Genomic DNA, 19,684 nt, shown 5'->3' with positions numbered 1-19,684 from the left:
CTCCGAGATCTTTCAAAAAAGACTTTTAAAACTTATACTAATGAGGTTCAACAAGTGCCCAGGGTGGCGTTACTGCAGCAAGTGCCCAGGCCCTTCGGCGATGTGCCCAGAAAATCGCACCTATTTCACCCCTCTGGCCCGGCCTCGTTTCCTATTATTACCTTCTCCTCCGCCCACTGGATTCCGAGCTACGGACCGGCGCATGCGCTAGATTTGTGAGGGAGGGGAGGATAATAATAGGAAAGGAGGGCGGGCCAGAGGGGTGAAAATAGGTGTGGTTTTCTGGGCACATCGCCGAGGGGCCTGGGCACTTGCTGCAGTATTGCCGCCCCTGGGCACTTGCCGAACCTCATAAGTATAAGTTTTGAAAGTCTTTTTTGGAAGATTTCGGCGAAGGGACAGCACAAATAAAGATAACATTGTAATGTGGGAAAAAGAGTCTATAACCTGATCTGAGCGCTCTAAAAGGCTCAGATTCGGTGACAGACTCCCTTTAATATGTAAGTTAGGACTCCCCGGGAGCACCAGAGCCCCTCCTCTTTGTCACTCCCCTATCCCCTTGATTGGCAGGGCCAGGGGTCTCTCCTGGGCCTGTAATCTCGTAACTGCGCCGTAGTCCATGCTGCTCGGGTTTGCCCCTCGGAGACCTAATTTTGATAGGAATAAAAAGTTATTTTGCTCATGAACAGATGAGTATAAATGAGGTATCATTTTTCTAAACTGGATCAACCCAACCAGGCATTGCACCTGGTTTAATAGGGTTGATACTGCTGATTGATGCTCTTTAAGGGGACTGTTTAAAGTGTAACTTTTTTTTTGGGGGGGGGGGGGTGTATGTGTAGGGGCACTGATACTGCCCATTTTTGTGATATACTTTAATTACTGAAATCGTACATTTCTATTAGAAAAATAGCCGAACTGGCCCATTTATTTTGTGCCTTATTAACGCTCCGTGTCTTCTGTTTACTTGTCTGTGGAGATGCGCTCCACACTGACTGCTGCTGCCCTCACTGCCTCTCTCTATCTATACACGTGTGTGTGGAGAGAGGCAGAGGTACGATTTCAGTAATTAAAGTATATCACAAAATAGTCAGTATCACTGCCCCTACACATAATACAAAAAACTAAAGAATGACAGTTACACTTTAAGGGCTCATTCACACGACCAATTTTGCAGAACGGGTGCGGACCCATTCATTTCAATGAAGCCGCAAAAGTTGCGGACAGCACTTGTCCGCATCTGTAGCTCTGTTCCGCATCCCCGCAAAAAAGATAGAGCATGTCCTATTCTTGTCTGCAATTGCGGACAAGAATAGACATTTTCTATCATAATGGCAACCATGTGCAGTCTGCAAATTGCAGAACGCACACGAGCCGGTATCCGTGTTTTGTGGATCTGCAATTTGCGGACCACAAAACACTTCAGTCGTGTGAATGTAGCCTAAGAGTTGGACAACTCATCTACTCATATACTTACCATTGAAAATCTGTCCTGGTCCTGTGCCACTGCTGTCCATTAAGGGCCCTTCACACGGGCTGAGAATCTTAAAGATAATCACTAACAAGCATTCATAGGAACGCTCATTGGGGATTATTTGGCAGTGTAAATGTACCGGCAATTACCCAATGAACGAGCGAAACGCTGAATCATTGGGTAATCTGATCTTTTGTGCAGATACAAGCATCGTCGTATGCCGGCAGCACAATGTGCTGTGTAAACACGACCTGCTGCTGGCAAACAGCGAGTCCGTATGGGGAAGAGAGATGGCATGAGCGATCACTCCTCCCCATACTCTGGAGGCGATCGCTGCATGTAAATGCAGGGGTCTCCCCCACCAGGGAGCAGCAGATTGTTGGGAAGGAACGCTTCCCTCCCGATAATCTGCTGCTCTGTGGTCCCATGTCAAGGGACCGTTAGGCCTGTGTATACAGTAATCCTCAGTAACACTATGTCCATAGCACAACACATATATGTGACCACCACCCACTGTCTTTGGCTTCCAGGAACCCTTAAGGTGCATTTGAATGCACCAATAATCGCCCAGATGATTGGGAACGTCCGTTCCTTCGAACGGTCGTTCCCGATCATCTGGCCATCTAAATCTGCCTCCAATCGCCCGATGAACGAGCGTGTAGCTCCTTCATCGGGTGATCTTGACGCTTGTGCCGGCACCACCGGTTATGGCTTCTGAGCAGCAGATTGTGTGGTCTAAACAGCGATCTGCTGATCAGAAGCCATGATTCTGTATGAGGAAGAGCGATCCCCCATCCTCCTACTGTGAAGGAGATCGGTGCATGTAAATGAGAGTTCTCCTTCACTGAACAAGCAGCCAACTGTTCAGAAGGAACCTCTCAAAATCCACCTTAATTCTCCCCACAGGTTGGGACACGAGAGTCGGGACTAGATCTTGTGAAAAGTACCACAAATTTCTAACATATTTAGTGCCACATCATGGGAAAGCAGGAAAAAAAATTTCCTAAAAGAACTTTGAAAGGATGCATTCCAATTATTGGGTCTGGAAGCCCAACTGATCCCTCACCATGGACATCTCTGAAACTATCAGGATTCTGAATTTAGCTTTAGACATGATGGAGAAATGCATTCCAAACCAGGATCAAACTTCCTACGTAGCTGATCCCCGAGTGTCTGACCGATGGGATCCCCACTGATCATGAGAATGGGAGGTTCTCCGTTTCCCAATATGAACGAACCACCACTCCCTTTACTTTGAGCACTCTACTGTCCAGTCCCATAGACAGTGAATGGAGTGGTGGTCATGCTCAAATTCACAAGGGGATCTTGGGAACCCTCGTTCTCATGACCCCAGGAGTCATACATTTCTCACCTATCGTATGGTGGGCACTCAGACTCTGTGTGGTATACGTAGAAAGGTAAGCCCCATGAAACTTATATCAGAGAATCTCTTCACTCGTGATCCTCCACAGAATACGCGTTTCAGCCCATATCAGCTGCTAGTGGTCGATAACTGCCTGTTACAGGCCGAAATGCGTTGTATTCTGCTACGGATCAATATAAAGAGTTTGTGTCTGCTGGAATTCTCTGCTATAAATGTTTTTGGCCCAACCACCTTTAAATGATGCTAATACACGTGTCCAGTCCCATTGAGAACAGTTGTAGGGAAATCTTCCTGTGATATACTTAATAGAAAAAATGGGGGGACCCCGATCAATCAAATGTGCGTGCTTCCATCTTCTGGTGGAATGAAGGATGAGAAAGAAAGGCTGCTTTCTTTAAGAACACTGTCGACAGGTTGTGGGCAGGCTTGTTCCCGATCATTGCCCTGTGTACAACTTGCCACTGATCACAAGAACTAACATTCATCTGGTGCCTGATTGCATCTTTTATGAGGCACTCAGAGGCATAGCTATAGGGGGTGCAGAGGTAGCAGTCGCTACTGGGCCCAGGAGCCTGAGGGGGCTCAAAGACCCTTGTGCTGCATAAGAAGACACCGGTGTTATAGAAAGTGCATGCAGGTCAAGTTACACCTCTGGCTGGACGAAAAGGGGTTAGGTCAATTTGGCAAGGGGGGGGGGGGACCGTTTCAATTTTTACCTCAAGCAGCACGAAGGCTATGTGCTTCCCTGGGAAGTGGGCCCAATCTGAACTCTTGCACCAGGGCCCATGAGCCCATAGCTACACCCCTGGTAAAACCCGGTATGTGCTGCGCCAGTATGCAAACTGAATGGGGAAAGAATGATCACAGTAACGATCATTCATCCCAAATTTAGTTTCTATTGAGCTCTGTATAAGGCCCTTTAAATGAGGCGGATTGACTTGTATATAGTTGATCAGGGCTGAAAAGGGACCACTGAAGAGTAGAGGGCATGGGCTTCTATCTCTGCAGCAATTGTGATAGCCCTCCTCAAATTGTAAACTCCACACCAGAGATTTGCCTATAGAAGCAAGGACAATCGGTGGTATACCAATACTGGCAGGGTGAGATAAAGCTGGGGTCCGCGCCCCACCATCAATCACTTCATTGCCCCCAGAAAGGATTCATGTGTGATTTTTATTAAACAGTGTAATTAGTAATGTTGCAATCGATTGTGCAGATCACATCGGATGGGCACAGATTATTGGCAGATTGTACAACATGCAGAGCTGAATCCCCACTGGGGCACGGCCATATCTGGCCTCGCTCCTTTCCAGCACACGATCACGCGGGCTCCTCCATTAACGACGTCGCGCATGGAGAAAAAAAAAAAAGCGCTCAGCGTCTGCTAGTGGGCGGGGCTTACGCGCGTTACACGCCCACCATTTCTAGCCTCAGCCAATCCTGCAGGAGAGGCGTAAATCGTTAAGGGCGCCAGAAGCTTTCAATTGTGGGCGGAGCCAGCGTCCTTTATATAGAGACGGGCCGCGCCGCATGTCGCAGTTCTCCTTCAGGAAGCCGTTTATTCATCCTCGGGCTTCAAGCGTGTGGTGTGTAGGAGGCGAAGGAGACGGCGCGGATAGCATGGCGGAGGCAAGCAGCATGGAGGTAAAGAACGCAGGGCAGGCGCGGAATGGCGCCACGTCTATTTCACTGTGAGGGCGAGGCAGGGGGAGAATGGAGGTCTTCATAGGCTTATATGCGGTATAAATGTTGTGCTAGGGCCGCCGTGACGTCATGTAGTAGCTGGTACCTGAAGCTGCTGACGTCACTGCGTGTGAGACCCGAGCCTCCATTTTGCTGGTCTCGGCTCTGTCTCTATGGATGGTTGCTCCGCCCACATGCCGGCAACAAAGGGCGGCCTTGTGTGGCGCCCACGTGTGTCCCCGCGCCCGGCCTGTAAATGGCCTCCTGCAGGGGCCACATGCTGCTGCTTTTCTCGCCATTAGTGTGGCCTGGTAATTCATCCGTAGGATCAGAGCCGTGCACGGGCCTCGTGGTTGAATTGCTCCCTGTTATTAGCCTTTTTAGGCTTAGCAGCGAATGATCAACCGGCGCAATTGGCGACACGAAGACCCCTTACCCCATAATAGCTACTCCTGGCCCAATATTATTTTTTTTTAGATGCTTTCTAAAAGTGAGTAGCCCCTCTGAAAGACTTGTGCTAGATGAATGTGGCCAGCATTGGTGGGTTGTGTGGTACCCCCTCCCTTGGGTTATTTCTGATTGTTGGGGAAATTATGCCCCAAAGTACAGTGTGAATGGGGGGTTAACAAGCCTGATCCACTGGATCTTCAGAATGTCCTGTCCATTCATTTATTGAGTAAATTCTCGACAAGATGGTCAGCGGTCGTCTGTGGTTGCCGTCCTTAGTGTCAGCGGTTTTCATGGACCCCCTAGACTTCAGTGGCCATGTCTGGTCCACATTAGTCAATTTGTTCAAATACTTCAGTTTTAATGCGGTTTCTGCCCAGGATTGAAGTGTATTGGGTCAGTGGAGCCAAGTTCTTCTCTCCCAAAGTCATGTGAGACTTTACTGTGTGCGTCTCTGTATTGAAAATCAATTTAAAATGGCAATATAAACTGGGTTCTTGTACCAAAGCCCAGTCTGGGTTCCTATTTTAAATGGTTTTTCAATATGCAGATATGAATACTGTAGTAACTCAATGAAGTCTCCTGTGACTTTGGGCGAAAAGAGCTTTGGCTCCGCATAGCCAATACCTTTTTAATGCCGTACGGAAGCAGCATTAACATGGAAGCATTTGAATGAATTGGCTTCGGATCTATGATCTGAAAGTGGTTTCGCTCAGGCCACGTTACTGACCAAAATAGTCTGTTTTTTTCACTGACCCATGGTCCTTGGAAAATCGCTCTCAATGGACAGAGCGATTCACTGACATGTGAAAGAGGCCTAACATAGATTATCTTCTGAATAAATTACTTGGTTTGACATCACCCCTACACAACTTTTGGGCCCCCCCCCTCCATCAGCCAATTCTAGCTTCATTCATGAGCAGACCACCTGGCCATATCCATAGTGATGCTTTATTGAGTGGACAGATGGTCGTGTCTGTAGCTCCTAGACCTGTGTATATATGCTGCTGATCACCAGACAAAGCAGACTCTAGTTTGTTGGGTGATAGGATCTTCTGTGCGGTACAAAACCATTTTGTTGGCGGCAATTCACCCCATGTGAAGGAGGGATCGGCCGCCATCAAATGTGTTTGGAGATGAGCAGTTACCGATGTGTCCTGTTCTTATTGCTGCAGTTAAGCACCTTAAAGGGATTATCTGGTCTTAAAGCTGACATCCCCCTGGGGTCCTCCCCTGTCATAAGACCTCTCACCTCTCTGTTGAAGGGGGCAAGGGAGGATCCCAGGGGTTGGTGGCTCTAAGGCCAGGCAACCCCTTTAAGAATAGCCGCCAAGGTGCATTTTATATTCGCTATTGTTAAAGGGCAGAAATCTTCAAGTTCTAGGATCCCAAGAGACTTGTTCACCCCTTAACACTTGGGGTACTACCCTACACATGGATACATTGCAGTCTTCCATCAGAGGTATATGTTGGGAAATCTGCTAGTATAGGCTCTTGACATGGTGTGAACTGAGGTAGAAAAGTCTATCAAGAGCTTCTGTCACATGTATGATGGTTTCTGGAATATCTTGATTGCCAAATCCCATGATTTTTGACCTTCACCATTGTAGTGTCTGTAGAGTCTAGATGTCGGGGAGTGAGCTGCTGTAGAAATTGCTGACCTTTATGGGATATTCCCCCAAAAATAATTGAGAACTTGCACGTTCCACCACCGCTTGTCTCATGAGTCTTGGTTTTCCCATCCTTTCTGCCCTGTGAAGTTACTGGCGGTGGCTGTAGAATATGAGGTTAATTCAGTGTCTTTCCTTGTCACTTTCTTCTAGAACTTTGTAGCCAAGTTGGCCAATGGAATGAACCTGGCGACTGCAGTAGAAGATGTAAATATCCTTTGCACATGGCTGGTCAAACCTTGGCCAACAGGGCTATGGACCTTTTTATATAGAGCTCCTTGTTTAGTTTCTTGTAGCTTGTAAGTTCCCAGCTTCCACACACAGTCCATTCCTTGCTCTAGAGGAGGATCAGTGGCAGAAATTAAAGAGGTATTCTAGTGCCATAAAAAATAAAAATGGAGTCCAACAGGGTAGGATTCATAATCGGTCACCTTACAGATTTCCCCACTGCTCCTCCAGTCCACATGCCACTTCCCCTTGTGCTCGACTCCAGAAACGTCTTGGCCTGCCCACTCAACCAATCACAGGCCACAACCAGCAATGACATGTCTCAGCCAGTGATTGGAACGCTGGTTCAGCCAATCAGTTTCTGTTCTGTAGAGCCCAAAAAGTAGTGGATCAGTAAGCTGAGTACAACCGGCTTGTTTTTTCCCTCTTTGAGCTCATTTTTATTTAAAATTATGGCACTGGAATACCCCTTTAACCTAAAGAACTCAACCATAGAATTGGCAGAGTTGACACTTATGTGGCGCTGTGTGCTTAGATGACTATCGAGCCCCTAAGCTAATTCACTAGCGGGTAGTCTAGGATCTTGTCTTGCCCCTTGGTGCCCAGGATTCATTATCCCTCTTTATTAAACTTGACCACAGCATAATCTCAATTGTAGTCCAAAGTAGGACCTCCTATTCAGTGCACAGTCTTATAATGTAGATGGTCTGTCCTAGCTTCAGCATTAGAATGAGACATGAGTGAGTGGTTCTCTTCCGTTCTTGAGATGAATGCTTGTGTTCCATCTTATTAACCAGGTTTCCTGTACACAACAACCGGAGAGCACCGTGAAGCCTTCAGCAGAAGAAATGACTTCTAAAGATTACTATTTTGATTCATATGCACACTTTGGTATCCATGAGGTAGGTTTGTCTAGATTTTGTCTTTGTTGGTTTGGTTGCCTTCTTTCTGTCTCCTAACGAACTGTCTTTGTGGCTTGGTTTTTGCAGGAGATGTTAAAGGATGAAGTTCGGACTCTCACCTATCGTAACTCAATGTTTCACAACAGACACTTGTTTAAAGATAAGGTTGTCCTGGATGTGGGGAGTGGAACAGGGATCCTCTGCATGTTTGCAGCCAAGGCTGGAGCAAAGAAAGTTATTGGGGTAAGGACCTGTATTACAGTGCCGTGTGTTCAGGCATTGTGAACGTCCGATGACTACACAGGCCATTGCGAACTGAGTGTATGCCACTGAACACCTAGCTGTCAATTCAAGGAGACTTAGATTTCTATTTGATTTCTCCAAGGATGCAGTAATGTTAATGAAGCTATACAAAGCTATGAAGCCCTGGAAACCCTTTGTTATTTGACGACCTGGGGCATGTATGCTTGTCCTGGGCAGTTGCTTCATCAGGGAGAGCATAGTTGTCCTGCTAATCACATGGGCACAGTATGCCTGTGGGATCAGGAGTGTGGCAACACCTGTACAAAGCCATGATCTTCATGGTGGAACTCGTCAAGAGACTGAAGGGAGATGACATATCCCAGGTTCTTGCATGGTCATGGTGGCTCTCCTGATTGGGTATATCCCAGAGTCCTAAACCTTTTTGGGTGTGCAGACTGGTGGTTCATACACCAGACTTAATAATTAAAAAAAATCTTGAGTAATATGTGCTTTGTGCAGTCCACCAGCAACTGAAAATTTTACCAGCTACAGACTGGCATAGATTTAATGTATCCATTTCTAGTGTAAATGTTAAACATGTCTGTTGGAAAATCTTAGTTGTAAGTTTGCACAAAAAAAGTGCAACTTTTTTATGCCAGGAACTGGCTTTAGGTAATGTCCTGTAGACATCCAAAGATCTGTTTGATGTGGAATACAAACTCCATGTCTGCAGTTGTCTTAAAGGGGTTTTCCGAGACTATAATTGACCTATAACCTCAGGATGTGTCAACGGTATCTGTTCAGCGGGGGTCTGACATCTGGTACTCCTGCCAATCAATTGGTTAAGGCACCAGCGCACCCATGAGCACCACCTTCTCGGCTTTTCCTAGGCCAGTGATGTGTTCAAGCTGCTGCCAATCTCTCCTTCAGCATGTCCACTAATGAACTGCTGTGATCAAAAACCCAAGCCATCTAATGGAGGTCTACAATGTGTTTTCTTACAGATTGAATGCTCCAGTATCTCTGACTATGCTATCAAGATTGTGAAGGCAAACAAAATGGATCACAGTACGTTCCTTTTTTTTCTACTTGCTATAGGTGTGAATGATGTATATTTAACCATTTGCTCTGCGCTGTTGAGTTTAGTCCTAAACTTTGCTGCTATAACATTTACAGTTGTAACAATCATCAAGGGAAAAGTGGAAGAAGTTGAGCTGCCTGTGGAAAAAGTTGACATAATAATCAGTGAATGGATGGGATATTGTTTGTTCTACGAGTCCATGCTGAACACTGTAATCTATGCACGGGATAAATGGCTGGTAGGTACTGCCCTTATTCTTCCCTTTTCCCCAGCTTACAATATCTTGTGGTTAAGGTTAATTTCCTAAGCCACATCCTTGGCATGATTTGTGACTTCAGATGCTGAATTTTTTTTTTTCTCCCTGCAGACCCCTGATGGTCTTATATTCCCAGATCGAGCAACTCTTTATGTGACCGCCATTGAAGACAGACAGTACAAAGACTACAAAATTCACTGTAAGTTCCTGTGTGTGGTAGATTGTTGTGGTTGACTTCAAGCATCTCAAGTTTTATTATTTTTTTGTGAATAGTGTCATGTTAATTTCCTGCACAGCCAGTGTTTAGCAGTACCCATGTGAAAGGGTGTAGCCTTCAGTGGTGGGGGTCCCCACTGATTAGTAAGTGGTGGCATATCCTATCAATATGTGATCACTCTATGGAATCCCACTTTACGGAGTTGTCTACATTAATGGAAACTAGAAATGCTCCACAAAGTCTGTTTTGTATTTTCTGTATAGCCTTAACGCAATCTTTTTTTCTTTCAGGGTGGGAGAATGTCTATGGGTTTGATATGTCCTGTATTAAAGATGTAGCCATTAAGGAACCTCTTGTTGATGTTGTCGACCCCAAACAGTTAGTTACAAACTCGTGTCTCATCAAGGTTTGTATGAAATACTGGCCCAATGTAAATTGTGCTGCTGACTAAATGGTAGAATACAAATGATGCAGGTGATATTCTGATGCTACCTGGATGGTTCTTTTCAGCCTTAACCCCTTGGATACCAGTTTTTTTTTTTTTTTTTTCATTTTTCCCTATTTTCCTGGAGCTGTAACTTCTGTTCAGATATTTGTGTGAGGGCTTGTTTTTTGCAGGACAAGTTGTAATTTCTAATGCCACCATTTAATATGACATACAATGTAGTGGAAAGAAGGGTAAAATCTATTTTTTTTTTTTTTTTTTTTTCAAAAACTACTTTAATACATGCTTTTTCAGACACGGTGATGCCCATTTTGTCTACGGAAAGGGGGGTGATTTAAATTTTACTTAGATTACTTATGTTTTTGTAGCCAGTGTTTGAGGCTAAAAGACTTGCCGGCCATGGCGCCTGCTGTACATGCGAGCGGGTGCCATGTTTACCCAGCACTGGTAGCTAAGGGTTAAACTGTCACTACTTTGCCTAAAGTTATTGTCCTGATGCAACTCGCTGATCCTCCAATTTAAAATGACTTTTACATGAATAATCCTTAGTGGTCCCACCCTTTATTTTTATGTATTAGGTTACTTTCACACTTGGCATTGCTGGATTCTGGCAATCTGTATGCAAACTGAAACCACTTGTAGACAGATCCAGATGCAGCTCTGTCTGACAAATGCATTGCAATACTGGATCAGTCTCTCCGGTGTCGCCTGGAAAAAACTGATCCGGTATCTTTATACATCTTTAAAGGTCTGCGCAGACCGGATCCGTCAATTTTTTTTTTTTTTTTTCCCGGCACTAATACATTCCAATGGAAAAAAATGCTGGATCCTGCATTCAGCCAAGTGTTCAGGATTTTTGGCTGGAGAGTAAAATGCAGCATTTGGACTCTTTTTTTTTTCCTCTGGTATTGAGCCCCTGTGACGGAACTTGATACCGGAAAACTTTGATGCAAGTGTGAAAGTACCCCTAGATGCAGAGATGGATAGTATCTATGGAAAATTATCTACATAAACTGCAGCAGTTCTTATGTCCCACATAATTCATGATCATAGGTTTTGTAGCAGTCTAATCTAACAGTGATGTTTGATTCCAGGAAGTGGATATCTACACAGTAAAGGTGGATGACCTGAGCTTTACCTCTCCCTTCTGCCTCCAAGTGAAGAGAAATGACTACATCCATGCCCTGGTTGCTTATTTTAACATTGAGTTCACAAGATGTCATAAAAGGACCGGCTTCTCTACTAGTAAGTGCAGTATGTCTAAGGGTATATTTTTACACTAGTGTTTCTTTTCCCGTATGGAGTTCCATCACAGGAGCTCAATACTGGAAAAGAACTGATCAGTTTTATCCTAATGCGTTCAGGATGCATCAGTTCAGTCCCTCTTACGTTTTTTGGTCAGATGGATCCGTTTGACAAATGCCACCCGCTTGCGTCCAGATCCGGCAGGCAGTTTCGGCAACTGAACTGCCTGTCAGGAATCCTGACACAAGTGTCAAAGTTACACTTGGGCTAATTTCACACGCGAGTTTTCAGTCTGGATGCATTGCATATTTTATTTTTTAACATGGGACTGGACCATTTAAGTCAATGGCTCAGTGAAAAGAAACCGCACACTCGCTGATGGTTGAGATGGTGCTGTGTGCTTCAGTTTTTCTTCACATGTGACGAGCCACATCTTTTGGGGCTCTATTCTGTGTAGGTCCCAGAGGTGGGGGCATATCCTAGCTATGTGCCTCTGTTTGAGATGGGAAAACTCATGTGGGCTCTTTATCACACATCAAAGAATGGACAGGCTAACGCTATGCTCTGGTTTATAGGCCCAGAGTCTCCTTACACTCACTGGAAGCAGACAGTGTTCTACATGGAGGACTACTTGACTGTTAAAACTGGGGAGGAGATATTTGGAACGATAGGCATGAAGCCAAATGCCAAGAATAATGTAAGTTGATGGTGCCACTTAATTTAAATGTTGGGGGGGGGTTAAAATCTACCTTTTGGAACAAGGCCCTAACTTGTGTTTTATCTTGCAGCGAGATTTGGATTTTACCATGGACATTGATTTCAAAGGTCAGCTTTGCGAATTGTCCTGTTCTACGGACTACAGAATGCGCTGAATGAAGACTAAACCATTTGACCAGACAGACGACAGATGCATCAATTATACATTTAGCTGTGTGGTTTTATTTACATATAGCATACACCTTTTTATCTACCCACTCTTTTTCCTCAGTGGGGTAAAATATTTTAGAGCCCCTGGACCAGTCTGTAAATCAGTCCCTTGGCCACACTGATGACTTGGTCTTTACCTCCAAAAAGGCTGCATGGCTTGGGGAAAACAAATCTAGCTTTAGAAAGCTGGTTTAACCTGGAAGTATGTAATCCTGAATGGGTTTTGTAGGCTGTTCTCAAACTGTCATCAGGCCTTGCTAGGACAGCAGGCTTCACTCCAGTAGAAGCCTCTTAAGTCACCTGCAATTATTGGCAATGCCTAAAGTACAGTTTGCGAACACAAGGACTGCCATTCCTCTGCGCAGTAACCTCAGTGTTGCATCATTGTCTTCTACATATCTTTAAATTTTCTGTTCCATGTACCACATGTAGTAAAAGCCATCACAGTCTGAATGCTGCTGGAAAGAAAGGGATAGACCAGTGATGGGCAAACTGCAGCTCTCCAGCTGTTGTAAAACTACAACTCTGTCTGCCTACAGCAAGGCATGATGGGATTTGTAGTTTTACAACAGCTGGAGAGCTGCAGTTTGCCCATCCCTGGATAGACCATTGGAACCTGATGTGGACACTAAAAAAAATTTGGTCACTCCTGGTTGCAAGCAGTGTTTGTCGCCTCTAGACACCCCCACATGTTCATCACTGGAGCAGTGGGCTCAATCTGCCATTTTGTACGGTTTTGTATGTCCTTTTCAGAGCCTGACATGGAAAGGTGCTTTTGTTTTACAGATTGTTTAAAGGTTGCCCATCGTGACTTTCATAAATTATGGTTTTTATATGGTTACATTCATAATGAAATTAAAGTTAAAGTGAACTGTGATGTGGTCTCCTGGCTTGTTTCATGTATCAAGTAACTGAACAGTAATGGTATTACAATGTGACCATTAAGATGGTCTGCTCAGGGCTCTCAATGTGAGCTCCTAGAGTGGGTTCAGAACTGTGGACCCCCACCCATAGGGCATATGCAGGAGATGTAGTCATGAGACCTCCTTTTAGGAAAACCTAGTTGAAAGTTTGCCAAGGTCTCTCACATGTACTACTGGAGTTGTCTAAAATCTATGCCTTGCTTGAGCAACTAAGATCAGTCTGTTAGTTGTATCTTGTGCCTGCGTCCTGCACTGCCCACTTCAGACCCTCCACTAGACATACAAGATTTATTTTGCCTGGTGAGTTCCTAGAAGATTACTTCTACATTTTCCAACCTGTTAGACAAGGCATGAAATACACACCTGTGCAGCAAATAAATACTTTATTGTAGAACCAATGCACTCGCTGTTAGTCAGTGGAGCCAAACTAAGAATTGAACAAATGAACTGAGAACATAATGGAAACTACTGACAAACAATGGTGTGGTCTGATGCTACTTCTCTAAGGGGGCATAATTCAGTAGCTTCTCAATGAGGTCCACGTGTGAGAGTAGCATCCGCCGACAACAGTAACGCTTCAATCCTAAAGCATCCAGGGCATCCCTTTAAATAAAAAAAAATAAGATTAATGTTAGGTGTCTTGTGTGGCCAGCAAGTGTAATATGCAGGCACTGTTAGAATGGGAGGAGCAGAAAAACTCAGTAGCACTTATAACTTAGGGTACTTTCACACTAGCGTTTTTCTTTTCCGGCGCTGAGTTCCGTCTTAGGGGCTCAAATCCGGAAAAGAACTGATCAGTTTTATCCCCATGCATTCTGAATGGAGAGTCAGTCCTTCAGGATGTCTTCAGTTCAGTCTTTTTGACTGATCAGGCTTTTCAGAAAAACGTAGCATGCAGTATTTTTACCTCCGGCCAAAAAGCCTGAACACTTTGACTGAACGCCGGATCAGGCCTTTTTCCCATTGACTTGCATTAATGCCGGATCTGGCGCTGTGTGTTCAGTCAAAACGGATCTGGCTTTTGCATGTTAAACCCGAAAAATGTGAAAAAAAAGTTAAAGTCCATAAATGGCGGATCCGTTTTTTCCAATGCATTTTTTCATTGTGATCAAAATCCTGATCAGGATTCAAATGTAATGTTTTCACACGTTTTTCTGGATCCGGCAGGCAGTTCCTGTGTCTGAATTGAACGCCGGATTAAAACAACGCTAGTGTGAAAGTAGCCTTACACTTATCTTTCTGAGCTCAGTCATGTGGGCCTGTGTTCTTAGTGACTGACAGCTTTGTGTCTATACAGGAAGGTTTAGGAAGCGCAGGGAGTTAGAGGACCTGTCCCCTCTCCTGACATGGCTCCATGCATTCCCCATGTAGTAATTCTGGAGCATCTCTTATGGCTCTGTTGTGCCAGTCTTATTTCTACTTGAAGTTGTGAATGGATTGCTATTAGCCTTCAGTAAGGGTACAGAGGGGAGGTAACCAGTTGGGGGGGTTGTACCTGCACAGACTCATTCTATCCAATCAGTGCTGCCATGTTCAGATGGCAGGTACACACTCCCAACTGGTTACCACCCCTCTGTGGAGAGAACCAAGCCAGATTATTTTTATTTTAACACACCTGGAGAGTAAACCGTTCTGAATCTATACCAGCCAGTAGCTTTTTTTTTTTTTTTTGAGGCGACTCCATGCTTGGGGCAGGAGACTCCTATAACCCTGGCCAAGGTATGAATGAGGTTTATTAATGACCAGACCATCCTCAGGAGGAGTCTCCAGCCAGAAAGGCTAGCAAGTGCATCAAGCGAGAATGTCATTTATGTAGAAGGCTTGTTTACTATAGAAATGTAGAATGTGTCGGCAGATAAGAACCATTTGGCCCATCTAGTCTAGGTTTTACAAAAAAATGCATTTAAAAGGTTGTGTCTGAAGAGTTGACATCTCTCTTTTGAGGAAATTAAAAGGCTCATCAAAACTAAAGTCCAGAATTCAGTAGTAGAACTAAAGCATTTACCTCCTCAGCAATTCCAGCTCGTATAATGGATTCTGATCTGGAAGAGGGACTTAATAATGAATGATTATTCATTGGATAGGGGTTTTAGGCAGGGAAAACCCGTATTTCCATCAGAGTGAAACAACAATTACTTAAAGGGGTTATCCCACTTTGCCTTTTCATACGTAGCTGCTGCCAGCGTGCCATTCACTTCCTGGATTCTGACTGGGGGTGGGCTTCATCTTGCTTGAAAGTCTTCTCCCAGCCAGACTGCACACACCATGGTGACTTATTCCTGGCCAGTATAGTAGAGCCGGCATGTGCATTCACAGCTCTGTACTATTCTGGCCAGGAAGAAAAGGAGTCTTCTGCCCAAGCACAGCCACCAGGATTCCGGAGAAGAGCGCTGGCCGTGACCGAATGACGACAGAGGTAAGTGGGGATGAATTTTATCCTAAATGGTGGGAATTTGTTAATCAAATATATTTACAAAAATGATCACTGTCAAATCATTAACAGTGATCATTATGATGGGAATACCCCTTTAAAAGAGGATATGGGTCTGTTAAAGGACCCAATGGATCGTAAGGCAGATGGATTTCTTAATGGGAGGATGCATCTTTTAAACCTAGTATCCAGGGCTATGCTCATTTGGTTTCAGCAGTTAGAGTTGCTGCTAACCGTGGGGGAGATTTATCAAACTGGTTTAAAGTAGAATTGCCCATAGCAACCAATCAAATTCCACCTTTCATTTATCACAGCTCATTTGGAAAATGCAAGATGGAATCTGGTTGCTATGGGCAACTATTCCAGTTTACACTAGTTTGATAAATCTCCCCCAATGTGCCTAAGTGAAGAAATTTTAGCTGCATTACCAACCATTAAGCAACAGAATTCATTATGGTTAAAGACATGGTCAGGGGAGTTAGCACATCAGCTGGGATTTCCTGGGAATGAGTTTTTTTTTTTTTTTTTTCAGTACAAATTTAGACAACCTCCTGGCCAAAGTTGCACATGATAACCGGTCCTTCCTCAACCTCATATAAAGCCATGTCTATTTTTTTTTTTCTGAACCGAAAAAAGGAGAGGGGCAGAAAGAGTAATTGGAGATTTCCAATAGGAAAATCTAGGGGGTCCTTATTTGCAGGGAAAGGAGACTGATTATAATAAATCCTCTTCCCAATGACACCAGGGATTTAGCAGGCAGAAGATTAACCAGATTTTTTTTTTTTCAGAATGGGCAGCCATCTCCAACATCAAATGGGTGTGATTAAGGGTTCTCCCATCCTCCCCCATGAGAGTTATGGTGTCAAGAGTACATTCAAAGACGATAAATATAACCTTAAATCTAGAAGTACAAAAACTTCTATCCTTAAAGAGGACCTTTCACCAGAATAAAACCTCTAAACTGACTATACAGACGTGTAGAGCGGCGCCCAAGGATCCCCCTGCACTTACTAATATACCTGGGCGCCGCTCCGTTCGCCCGGTATAGCCTCTGGTATCTTCATAGTTAGGCTCCACCCAGGGGAACCTGCCGCGGTCTCCTTCTCCCATGCTGCAGCGCTGGCCAATCGCAGCGCTCAGCTCATAGCCTGAGAGAAAAAAAAAAACTCTCAGGCTATGAGCTGAGCGCTACAGCATAGGAGAAAGACGACGGCAGGCTACCCTGGGTGGAGTCTAACTATGAAGATACCGGAGGCTATACCGGGCGCCCAGGTATAATAGTAAGTGCAGGGGGATCCTTGGGCGCCGCTCTACACGTCTGTATAGTCAGTTTAGAGGTTTTATTCTGGTGAAAGGTCCTCTTTAAATGTAGTGGTTACAGTCTCAGCAGATCAGAGAGGGCAGGGGTTTTACTCAAACCTCTTCTTAGTGGAAAAAACAAACAGGACGGCAGAACCATAATCAATTTAAAGCCCCTAAACAGGTTCTTAGTATACAGAAGATTCTAAATGGAGACCATAGGATCCACAGTAAATCTAATTTTCATGGATTGTTACATGGTGCCAATAGACCTGAGATGCATACTACTATGTCCCTAATGAGGGTCACCAAAATTTTTTAAGATTTCCAGTGACAACAGAAGAGGGAGTTTCAGGCTCTTCCCTTTGCCATCTCGATGGCGGCATAGATGGCAGCTCGCATAAGGGAACCTTCACCTTCTACACTTCAGTAGCCTGGAGTCAACTACACACCCATACTCTACAGCTTTGGATTCTAAAAAAATTTAACAAAAAGCAATCATCCCTAGACAACAGAATCCCTATACCGGGACTAGTGGCTGAAGACATCAAATCTGGTCCAAGATGTTTGCTGGCAAAGAAACCGATCAGTCCAAATACAGACAGATGCAAGCAAGGTAGGGTGGGGAGCAAAAAGAAGAAAAGCATTTTTATCAAAGCATTTGGTCCCAGGACATAAGAAGTCGTTCCTCCAACTATCTAGAACTCAAAGTGGTCTGGGACACCTTGAAACATGCAGAACATCACCTAAAAGGAAAGCATCTAAGGATGACAACAGTGGCGTATCTCAAACACCAAGGAGGAAGAAGATCAGAGGCTCTCAGAATATTTTGCAGGGCAGAGTTAAACATTCACTTTATCTCAGCAATCGATCTCAAGGGGTTGTAAAATCAGGTGGCAGACTCTCAGTCAAAGAACGTTAGACCCAGGAGAGTGGTCCCCAAAGCCTAAGATTTTCCAGATGATTCTAGACAGATGGGGCCTTCCACAAAAAGACCTCTTTACGTCCAGAACAAATACCAAGGTACAGAAATTGTGTTCCACAAATCCCAAAGAAAATTCATGGGCAATGGATGCCTTCTCTCTAACTTGGACATGGATTCTGGCCTATGCATTCTTTCCTTTGATACCCTAGATCAGGGGTGCACAACCTTTTTTGGTCTGAGGGACGCATTGTCACATCGCTCTATTCTCTATTTCAAGGGGCCGCAATGTACACAGGCCAATGTAAAGTGACTGGGGAGGAATGATCGCTATCAGTCATTCCTCCTTCATTTATTTACATTGACTATCAATAGCACATCCCTGATCACACAGAGAGATGTGCGGCACGATTATACCACCAGTTATCATGAGCGAGTGTCCCTATGAAGACGTGTTTCCAGTAATTGACCTGAATATCTCACTGCTGGCCCTGGAAAAATACTAACTGGCCCCATTTTGTAGTCGGGTACAAATTGATGGAAGTCCATACCAGCAATATCATATTGTGGCACATTATACCGCCCCACAGTTCATCACACAATACTGCCCCCATGAGCACAAAATACATCACCAAAAACTCTCGCTGGCTGTGAGGCGGGCCCAGACGGCCCCCTGGGAAATTTCCCTGTGAGATCTATGGCTAATCCACAATGGCTTAAAGGGATTTCCCAGTAAAAATGAATTTTTAACAAGTTCTTGCAGTATGGCCTCTGAAACTGAAGAGTTATACTTACCTGCTCCTGGCGCTGAATACACCTGTCAGTGCATGGCAATCACTGGCTTCAGAGGTGATGTGGCCACAAGCAGCGTGTCACTGCTGCAGCCAGTCATTTACTGGAGCGGTGTATGTGACCATGGTCATGCACGGAACCGGAAGATGGGGGCAGGGCGGCATGGAGCAGGTAAGTATGCATCTTCTGGTTTAGGGGCCACGCTGCAGGAACTTGTTCATAAATCAGTGATTTCCCTCACTGCAGAGGCCGTGCTCCCTGGTTATTACCACCTCCTGCCAGTTACAGGCGCCCTGCAATAACCAGTAAGCACTTTCTCTTACTAGTGGGGAAAGCGCTTATTGGTTAACACTATAACCAGGCCTGAAAAGACACTTTTTTTTGTGTTTTTGTGCTCCTGGTGGTGCGAACGGTTGTAACTTTTTTGTGTTGGGACTACCAAAATAATTTTTGCAACAATTTTTCATTTGACAGATAGGGCCTTATAGTGTATTTTTTAGTTTTATTTGGGGAAAACTGCACAAAACATTTTTAAAAGGTATATTTTTTTCAAACTATAGCTCCTTATTCTTTAAATATGCAAACTGACACCAAAATAAATTATTATAATTAGTTCCCTATGGGGGGGGGGGGGGTAAATGGTGTCAAGAGCAAGGATTTGGCTTTGTTTCTCATGATAGCTCTACTTGGAATAGAAAGGAACTGTACAAAAAAGATGGTTTGCATCTTTCTCTCAAAGGAACAAATGTACTTAGTGAACAACTCCAAGAATTTGCGGAAGAGTATTTAAACTAGGAAGGGGGGGCAAAAGAGTAAAAATAAAAGAGTCCAATTGCCCCCCGAAACAATGCCAGAACAGGTCAGAAGCACAGAGGTTAAGAAATGATAAGCTCAGAGTCCTGTCTACAAATGCTCGCAGTTTAGGTAAAAAAATCAATGAACTTGGGTCAATAATGGCATCTGAGAATGTAGATTTAGTGGCTGTTACGGAGACATGGTTTAATGAAAGAAATGACTGGGACATAACCATACCAGGGTACTCTTTATACAGAGAAGGCAAGAAAGGAGGAGGAGGAGTGGCCCTGTATGTGAAAGATAGCATTAAATCTAACCTA

The 19,684-nt window shown here is 44.5% G+C and overlaps 2 protein-coding genes across 4 annotated transcripts in view; one reads left to right on the top strand and one right to left on the bottom strand.

Moving 5' to 3' along the window:
* The first annotated feature begins 4,347 nt into the window (after window positions 1-4,347).
* PRMT1 (protein arginine methyltransferase 1) lies at window positions 4,348-13,079 on the top strand. 2 transcript variants are annotated; one of them, XM_040433896.1, is made up of 11 exons: window positions 4,362-4,502; window positions 6,812-6,865; window positions 7,684-7,788; window positions 7,876-8,031; window positions 9,036-9,099; window positions 9,208-9,350; window positions 9,480-9,567; window positions 9,876-9,991; window positions 11,125-11,275; window positions 11,851-11,972; window positions 12,064-13,079. In XM_040433896.1, exons 1-11 carry the CDS (start codon window positions 4,389-4,391, stop codon window positions 12,145-12,147), a joined length of 1,197 nt encoding a protein of 398 aa, XP_040289830.1. In that variant the 5' UTR covers window positions 4,362-4,388; the 3' UTR covers window positions 12,148-13,079. The 2 variants fall into 2 exon arrangements, with proteins under 2 accessions (XP_040289835.1, XP_040289830.1); XM_040433901.1 differs by lacking the exon at window positions 6,812-6,865 and having other exon boundaries at window positions 4,348-4,502.
* A 410-nt stretch (window positions 13,080-13,489) lies between these two features.
* The window catches only part of LOC121002452 (DNA-directed RNA polymerases I, II, and III subunit RPABC5-like), an 80,641-nt gene continuing 74,446 nt past the window's right edge, over window positions 13,490-19,684 (bottom strand). For both annotated transcript variants that reach the window (XM_040433908.1, XM_040433914.1), the window contains one exon: window positions 13,490-13,728. In XM_040433908.1, coding sequence (XP_040289842.1) covers window positions 13,620-13,728 — 109 coding nt within the window. In that variant the 3' untranslated portion in view covers window positions 13,490-13,619. The remainder of the gene's footprint in view (window positions 13,729-19,684) is intronic.

This window comes from Bufo bufo, chromosome 1 (genome assembly GCF_905171765.1).
Source record: "Bufo bufo chromosome 1, aBufBuf1.1, whole genome shotgun sequence".
Lineage (NCBI taxonomy): Eukaryota > Metazoa > Chordata > Amphibia > Anura > Bufonidae > Bufo > Bufo bufo.
Note: the sequence above shows the minus strand (reverse complement) of the source record. Positions and strands in the feature narration are given on the sequence as shown.